This window comes from Galeopterus variegatus, unplaced genomic scaffold, assembly GCF_000696425.1.
Source record: "Galeopterus variegatus unplaced genomic scaffold, G_variegatus-3.0.2 Scaffold5912, whole genome shotgun sequence".
Taxonomy (NCBI): Eukaryota; Metazoa; Chordata; class Mammalia; order Dermoptera; family Cynocephalidae; genus Galeopterus; species Galeopterus variegatus.
In genome coordinates, this window is record NW_007732023.1 from 93,772 (window position 1) to 103,135 (window position 9,364).

Genomic DNA, 9,364 nt, shown 5'->3' on the forward strand with positions numbered 1-9,364 from the left:
ACACACACCTCTGTCCTCCACACCAAGAAATGTCTTTGGCCCATTTTAATCATGGAGCCTTGTTACTGTTTCCAAAGGCACGTGCTTACTTCCAGGTTGTTTTGCCCTTCTTATCATGTCCTCAGATGTGTGCCAACACACAGATTTATAGCTAAGTTTTGTTTGGTCTATTTGGACAACTGTAGTGGTTGGCATTGGAGGATGTGGTTGTTTATCCTAAGGGGCCATTATGCACTTCAAATTTCATTTACAGTATTATTTCAAGGTTGGTTATGATATGATTGACAGCATTAATCTGCCTTTTGCAAGGCATTGCATATGATTGGGTTTACAGCAGAAAAGATTTTTGACTATTCAGTCTTTTAATGAAGAGATGAAACATTGATGTCTGAAAGAACTCGTTCTGTTTGTTTAGGGTCCACAATGCTGATTATTACATGCAAGAGGCTAAGAAGCTGAAGCACAAAGCTGATGCACTGGTAGGTTTCCTTCCTCTCTTTGCTTTGCTCCCAATAAGGTATTATGCTTTGAAAGAAAACAAAGAAGGCATTTTACAAACAATTCAAACTTTCAATAGCATAGCCCAAGCTTGTTTTTCAATGCATTGTTGCTCTGACATAGGGAGATTGGAGATTAATTCTTTGGCACCCTAATTCCTAAAGTTCTTTGAGCTGTGTTGTCCTGTCATTACGTATTTGTTTTCCCACTGTTCTTCCCCTTGCCTCAACTTCAGAAGCTCAATGGCATATATACCCTTGTCATTATCTTTAAAGTGAATTTGAAATGACTTTTGAAACTTCCATAGAGATGATGGGAGCTCCAATTGGGTCCAATAAACCAGAATTGCTGTGGGGCAGGGGAGGGTTGTTGAGAGCTGGCTACATGGCCTCAAAAATTGGCTTTAGGAAACTTGGGTCTATAGAAAAAACTCAGATTCTTGCTGCATTTGATAACATGTTCCCAGAGCGAAGCCCACAGCCAGGCTGTGACCTGGAGCAGTGAAAGGAAGTGTCATCATTTGGATTTCCCAAGACACTTGGCCTAGCTGCCTACAAGGGTTTTGGCTAATTAAACCACTGGAGAGTTCAATGCATTGAGTTGTTTGACTTGATCCTCCCAACAGTGGGTCTCCACACATTACAATCACTTGTGAAACTTTAAAATTGCCCAGATGCCCAGGCCAACACAGAATAGTGAAACAAGAATTTCTGGAACTGGGACCCATGCATAGGTATCAAATCTCCCTGGGTGATTCCCAAGTGCAACCAAGATCGAGACCCACTGTCCTAGAGAAGTCCCTAAATTCAGGTTTCTCACCTTTGACTAAACCCAAGAACAATTTGAGGTATCAGTTCAACACCATTATGTTAAAAAACAGCATCCTCCATCTCTGCATTGTGTCCAACCAGGACTCAGCTGTCCCATGGTGTTTGACACTGGGAAGGCTGTGATGGAATACTGCAAAAGTCTTTGCCCTATGACTAGTGTGTGGCCATTATCAGATGCCCATGCCCTTGCATCTGTCACTTCCCTATTTTCTGTCATTTTCCCCTTGTAGTCCAAATTGCTCAGCTCTTGTGTGCAGCTAACCTTTCCATGATGTGAATTGTCACTTGGAAACAATTTTCCCCTACTCCTGCAGACAAAATTGACAAGGCATGCTAAGCTGGGTGCCAGTTCCAATGGAGATGCCAGCAACACTGTGCCTGTGACCACTGTATGGGTGTCAAGAGATTTGAAAGGCACTGGGTGGCAGTGCTGCTGGCTCAAAGACCAAAGGTCCTCTCTAAATGTCTTCATCTCCACAGCACTGCAGAGGTGCTCTGGAGTTTGTCCTCTGTCAAATCTGGGTGAGGGAGCCTGTAAACGTTCTTTTGACAAGCTGTTACATAAGTTGATGAAGACTGGGATGCACATATGAGACCATATAGGTGAAATGTTTGAAGAACTGAGAAAAACCAGAGCCACAGAGATGGCATACATATGATTAAGAGCTAGCATCACTCTACCGGCTAGGGTTGTGTTTATGTGTTCCCCCAAATCACTTTTGATCTAATCTACTCATGCATTCTCAATTGGGGAGGGGGTCAAAATTGGTTCTTGGGGTGGGGTAAAAAAGTCTTAGATGTTGCAGCAGGTGTGACCCTCCAAAGGGCCGCAGTACATAAAGAAATAATCAGTATATTGTTGGCATTAATATTTCACTGGGGGTGTGTGAAAAATTCTAAAAAATCTCCTTGGTGGGGAGGTAATGATAATTTTAAAAGGTTGAGAAAAAATCAGAGGAATGATATTTTTGCTATGCTCATGTTTATGCTAGTGCTAGAAGCACTCATAGTTCATGCCCCTCATTTTTTGAATGTGGAAACTGACGCCCAAGGAAAGGGCATGACTTGGCCATTAATTGGCACTATGGCCATGTAATTTTCTTTGGATTTAAGTTTATGCTCCTTTTGGAGAAAGAGAGGTTTAGGCTAGATAATCTTTAAGGTTCGTTTCAAATGTGAGGTTTGTGAATGAAAAGTCACTGTCCAAAATTGGTATGTAAAGATTAATTTACAAATGGGAGAGCCAATTGGAGCTAGATGACCTAAAGAAATTACCTTGTAAGGCAAAAGAGAAAGGAGATAGTCAGCATACACATACACAGTGATTTTCATAAAATCACTTTGAATTTGACTGAAACTGATCTTTCTCCACAAAAGCTTACAGAAAGGAAATCACAGTATGTCTTCAGTACCTAAAGACTAAGAACATTTATTGTAAAGAGAGTCATTTACAATGAGAGATTCTGCAGGTCCTGTAACTAATCATTTATAGTTGTACTTAATCCTTTGCTAGAGACAGCTACTCTGCCATTTTGAGAATTGAGACTTTCACAGTTGCATAGAAAATATTTTGATAAAAGGTATACAAGAAAATTAAAATTGCTAAATCTGCATTCTATTGGTTCTTTTACATAAAATACTGTCTGAGCGGAATTCTTACATTCAGCTATCAAACACTGAAAATGTTAAATCCTGTTATAAAATACTCACTATAAAAGTGTCATATATAATATTCATTACACATAAAAAAGAAATCAGTATGTCTAAGTCAGTTTAATCGTGACCATTATCAGGGCTAAAACCTTTTGCAATAAAATTTTACTAAACTAAAATATTTAGTAGTGCTATATTTTTTGGCTTTTTGACACACTGTTTCAAGTCATCATTTACTATGAAAGTGATACGATTGTTGTCAACAGTCACACTACAGCTTCACATTTTTCATGACAATAGCACCAATGTGTTTTCTCCTCCTGGGGGTGAGGTGAATGTGCTCACAAAGAGTTCCATAGCAAAGACTATCTGTGTTCTCTGGCCATGAGGCTTATCGAAAGCAGAGCTTAGTTGCCAACATTGTCTATAGGACACTGCAATGACAGGTTCGTTTAGTAAATTTTGTGAATAGAAACTAGTTGAGACATTGATTTTGATTCTGGCCCACAAAAAAGGTAATGATAACAACAATAATAACATCATAAACCACATATGATACCTTGGCTGCATTTTTCTCTTCTCAATCAACCTCTATGCCATAGCAATAGAACCTTAAACCAGTTGCTTCCTTGTTAATACCAATTCATAATTGTCCTCCCTTTCTAGCAGGGTTTCTCAGCCTGGGCACTACCAGCATCTTGGACTGGCTTCCCTCTTCACTAGGGGGGCTGTCCTTTGCTTTGCAAGACGTTCAGTAGCATCTCTGGCCTCTGCCCCCAAGAGGCCCTTTCCCCAGTGGTGACATCCCAAAGTGTTTTCAGACATTTCCAAGTGTCCCCTGGGGAAAGGGGGCAAAATTATCCGCAGTAAGTCACTCGTTGATATGACAAGTCATCTTCCTCTTTCAGTTCGAGAAGTTTGGCAAAGCCGTGAATTACGCTGATGCTGCCCTCTCCTTCACTGAATGTGGCAATGCCATGGAACGTGACCCTCTGGAAGCAAAGTCCCCATACACCATGTACTCCGAGACTGTGGAGCTCCTCAGGTGAATAGCCTTTCTGCAGTCATCTTCTTAAGTTCATTTCAGTCAGAATTAGAATCTGATGTGTTTTAAAATATTATCACTTCCACATATTAATTATTTTTCCAAGGCATCTTCTTCTTAGAAGTGATCATAATTAGTTTGTGCCATTTTATTAATCTCATAGAAAATTTGTAATTGATGGACACTGCTTTTATAAATTATCCCCTTCAGAGGATAAAATGGGAGTGCTAAAATTTGCAATATTCATAAAATTAAAATGGAAACATAGCGGGTGGAAGTGAAGTATAATCATTTCACCATTTGGCATCGAATTGTCTTTTCAAAGGTGCAGTTTTATAATTCAAAAAAAAAATAGTGGTGCTCTCAGGATTTCTATTACAAACCATGTTCTCTAAGAATTTCTATCTTGGTTATTAAAAAGGGAGGGGGCACTGTTCCAATTCAGAGTCAGCATTTAAGGCCACAGGTGTGGAATAGACTTGCCACACATATGGGATAAGGGAAACAGACGAGGTGGTAGCAGGGCGTAGAGGTAGAGACAAGAGAATATGAGAGGGTATGTTAATTGCTCACATTATTGGTTTCATTTACATTTTAAATGAATTTTTTTGGCCTGTTGGTCTTGGTGGAGTAGAATTTGTGGTTTATCAAAGAATTCACAGAAGAAGAGGAAGTAGCAGTAGGAGAAGAAGAAATATTTCTTCTGGTGTTTTCTAGTGATTTACAGATATTTGTAAAATAATTTAATCCACCCCTGAATAGTGGATAAACACCATCGGTTAGCTAGATGGACTAAATAATCACTTTAGATTGACTGAGCCGTTCCTTACCTGATAGGCCCTGACATCCCCGTTTCCTCTGCCTCAGTTAATCAATATTGCCAGGACTGGTTTTTACTATCTTGCTTGTGTCTGCACAAACTGTTACAAATCTGAGGATATTTGTACCTAAAATTTCAGACAAACATGGGACAGATTTAGCATGCATATTTTCCCTGTGAAGCATTCTCAAAGATCAAAGAAGGGAACTATTTAAAAACCAACTCTGCTCACATAGAATCAGAAGTTTACTTAGAGCCACAAAAGTAGGGAGATTATGAGGAGAGCTCCAGCCTCGCCTGCCAGGCAATCGGCAATCTTTCTCTTAGTGCAGCTCTGAGAGGTGGGCCCCAGGGAAGAGTGTATAGTATTTCTTTTTGACTTATTTTATGTACTGTGGAAGCCACAACCACCACTCTGTAACTTTTAAGTGGAAATTGATTTCTTAGTCTCTCGTCAAGGCTACCTGCAATTTTCAAAGATGCAGACGATAAACATTCTGGCAAAAATTGTAAGGATTCAAAATTGAGAAGTAACAATGAAGAAACATGGAGACAATTTATGCTCTCTATTCATTCAAAAATGCAAATTAAAACAAGCCACTTTCAAATGCACAAGAAAATGTAATAATTGTAATACCTAGTATTTACCCAATTAAAAAAAAAAGAGCATGGTGAACTAAGTCTCTCCTATGCTGCTCCTGGAAGTGGAAGTTGATCATTGTGAATTGAGAGCGATTTGGCATTGTGTAGGAAAGCCATAAAAATGAGCATTCATATTTTTTGATTCAGCACTTCAGCTTCTGGAAATTTGAGTTTCCTTTACTGAAGAAAATAATTGTAAGAGTAGAACAAGTTATCTGTATAGTTTGGCATTATATGTAATAGCACATGGTTAGAAGTAAACCGAATAATCAATAATAGAAGAGTAATTAATTACCTCATAGTACACAGAGCAGAATACTTGTTGTTATTGAAATAAAACAATGATGGGGCCGGCCCGGTGGCGCACTGGAGAGTGCGCTGCTTGGGAGCGTGGCGGCGCTCCCGCTGAGGGTTCGGATCCCATGTGGAGACCGGTTCCTGCTCACTGGCTGAGCGTGGTGCAGGCGCAACACCGAGGGTTGCGATCCCGTTACTGGTCAGTAAAAAAGACAAAAAGGAAAAAAAAAAAACAATGATGAAGACTTTGCAGTTGCATGAAAATGTTTATAATATGATGTTAAAGTAAAATCAAGCTGTAGAATTATATGCACACTACAGTTATGACCATGAAAAGCATGTATATGCATCTTGAGTAAACTGAAAAGAAAATGAGATCATAGCTGTAACGGGGGGTGAGATTACGGGTGTTTTCCCTCTTTCTATATTTTTTTAATCAATTTTTTTCTTTAGTATTTACTCAGCCCCCATAAAAATATAAAGCAAAATAACAAATTTCATTTTATGGTAAAAATGCTGTGTGAATCATTAAGTAATATTTATTTTCATTAGAAAACGTTTCTTTCCCTTAACTGTTTACAAAAACATATTTCTTGTAAGCATGATTTATTTTTATTATATGATGTTTTACTCCCCATAGCAGTATATTTCAGTGGAACCTGGTAAAAGTCAATGGAGAATTTACGAGCATTCACTGTAAAGTCAATAATTTTAAACTTTATTTTGAGGTAACTAGATTCACATGCAGGTGTAACAATGAACACACCCAGTTTCCCCCAGTAGTAACATTTTGCATAACTCTAGTACATTATCACAACCCAGACATTGACACTGAGGCGGTCCAAGGACTTCATTCATATTTCACCAGGTTTTTTTTTCTTTCAGATTTCACCAGTTTTACATACAGTGTGTTTTCTATTTTTTATTTTTTATATTTTCTGTAAATTGCATGTGTGTGTATATATATATTTTTAAGATATAATGTTAAGTTGGAAATAAAATGAGTTAATGCAACTAGGTCTTCTGGTCCATTTAAGCAATTGAATCTCCACTATCAAGTCACTTCAAATGTGGTTGCAATTAGAGGGTGCCTGTAATGTGAACACCGTTTTTAGTAGTGCAATATTATGTTGAAGAGATTTTTATTACTCTCTCCCTGACAGTATGTTGGCTACAGAGAGAGAGAGAGAGAGCCCCATTTTATCCATTCAAGTAATTATAGTTGCTCTGAGCCCTGGGAATCTGCAATAGAAATGTATTTGTGAAAACAAGTGGGGCATCACAATGACTTGACATTTCAATGATCCAACTGTCAAAGAAAGTTAGATTGATCACATAATAAAAATCCCCTTGCTTAATATGGCAAAAACAGAAGAGACCCACATCAAGCGTGCAGTCCCTTGTTTGGAAAATATTCTCTGAACAGAGCTGTTGCAGTACCTGGAGAATGGGATAGCTAGAGTGCTGAGGAAGCCCGCAGTGTTGGGGGGTGAGCCTGGAATCCTCATGCCCTGGGGATGCTACTAAAAGTGAGGAGCCGGGTGTGCATGCAAGCGCAGCACAGCGGCCCTGCAGGCTCTTTAGTGACTTCTCATTAATGAGAGCGAGTCCGGGCTGCAGCACACTTTTGACTTCCTTCTGCCACACTGAACTCCATTCCTTATTCTACCACAAGTACCTGCAAAATTGCATTAAAGCTCAGACAATGATTTTATGCAATGAATTGATTTTCAAGAGTCTAAATGCCCAGAATGGAATGTTCTCAGCTAGAAGAAAAAAATGGGAACTACTCAACCTTTTATCACCCAAGTGTGGAACAGTAACAATTAAAGAGAACGGAAAGACAAAATATACAAGCATCATAAATTAAGAGCGCTTAGGCCTTCAAATGCTGTGAAATCGACCTTCCTTTTAAAAAGACAAAACCACTTTCTATAGGAATATATTCAAAACCTGAGCCATTAGAAATGACCTTTTAATTGTGTGATTGAGCTCTCTCATGCTCATGTCAGACACAGTTGTATATTATTTACCTCATCTGTCATAAACTGAAGTGAGAATGACATTCTTGTCCACCTCTCATTGAAAACCAATAATGTTGTTTAGGTAACGTATTCCCAGAAACAGTATTTTGCTGGTGTTTCTACACACAGCACACTAACAGCAATTCCACAGCATAGCCATAGAATGTGGGCTCATGATTTAGCTGACTTCTCCGGAGCTCCATTCTGTACGTCACATCAGTCCTCTCATGCTGTTTTGATCTTCATTTCATAGGTGTTTTCAGGAAAATATGCATTTGCCCACATGCGCTTGTCAGTCCTCCTGCCCAGAGCCAATATGGGCCGAACTTGCACAGGCGATCAGAATGCCAGCGATTTGGGGAATTTCTGAAGGTGATACAGACCCTAATTTAGCTTTTCCCTTCTCTTTAAAGGTATGCGATGAGGCTGAAGAACTTTGCAAGCCCCTTGGCTTCGGATGGGGACAAAAAGCTGGCAGTGTTATGGTGAGTCCCATGGAGGCCACAAGGAAAGCACTGAAATGTCACAGAAGGATTTGAAAACTCCCGATGAACTTAAGCTGCTTACCCCAGATCATTATTCTTGTTTTCCATTAAACTATTAAAGGATAACTAATGAATTTCTTTAGTCGCTGACCAAACGTTTACCCTCCTAATTTATACCCTTATCAAAATGGGATTTTAATGTTTCCCTGTTCCCTTTTTAAATTTTTAAAATTTACTTATGTTCCTCAATCTAATCATAGGAGAGTAACTGTACAATGTGAATCAGCTTTTTTTTTTTTTTTAACAGTCTATAGGGCTCATTAGTCACTGGTATTAACATAATCCTTTCCTCATCACCACAGCTACCGATGCTTATCACTTCTCTACCTGAGGATGTTTAAACTGAAGAAGGACCATGCTATGAAGTACTCCAGATCACTGATGGAATATTTTAAGGTAATCCTTCTTTTATATAATTTATAGGTACAGGGTTACAAAATCACAAATGAGACATGGCAAACATGTTGTTAAATGTCAAATTACACAAAGACAAGTTTGTTGCTGCCAAAGGCTTAACCTCTCTCATTCCTGCCGGCCATGGCCTTCCCACCCCTCCTTCGGGGCTCAGCAGAGCTTGCTGATTTGATTCCAGGGAGAGAAAGTGCAATAGTGAAATCCCTTGACTATTTTTTGGACTGACCAAATGGCCCTTGGCAGTCTCCTGGTTGCAGTCAGGGGAATGTTGCCATCTGCCCTGCCCTGATAGCTGTGGGTATGTCCAGTCTCTTGTTAAACAAGAGGTCAGCCCATGAATCTCTGAGCAGCAAGAGAAGTCACTGTAGCCACCCTGGCTTTGGGAGGACATTTACACCTCTAGAAGCCCTTTGGCCATGGGGAGTCTTGGAGTGCAGTGGTGGCAATGTAAGACAATTGATTATCTTAGTTACCAAAACAAACAAAGCCGTCATCTAAGAAACTGGAGGGTTTGTGTTTTTTTTTGTCCTTTTTTTTTTTTTTTTTGAGACCGGCCGCACCGCGACCAGCCAGTGAGCGCACTGGTCATCCCTATA

At 39.5% G+C, this 9,364-nt stretch overlaps 1 protein-coding gene across 1 annotated transcript in view; it reads left to right on the top strand.

Annotated features, from left to right (window-relative positions):
• The window catches only part of AFF2 (AF4/FMR2 family, member 2), a 115,919-nt gene that overhangs the window by 83,041 nt on the left and 23,514 nt on the right, over positions 1 to 9,364 (top strand). The window contains exons 8-11 of the mRNA XM_008590180.1: positions 416 to 479; positions 3,890 to 4,026; positions 8,223 to 8,294; positions 8,657 to 8,750. Of these exons, the coding sequence (XP_008588402.1) occupies positions 416 to 479; positions 3,890 to 4,026; positions 8,223 to 8,294; positions 8,657 to 8,750 (367 nt within the window). The remainder of the gene's footprint in view (positions 1 to 415; positions 480 to 3,889; positions 4,027 to 8,222; positions 8,295 to 8,656; positions 8,751 to 9,364) is intronic.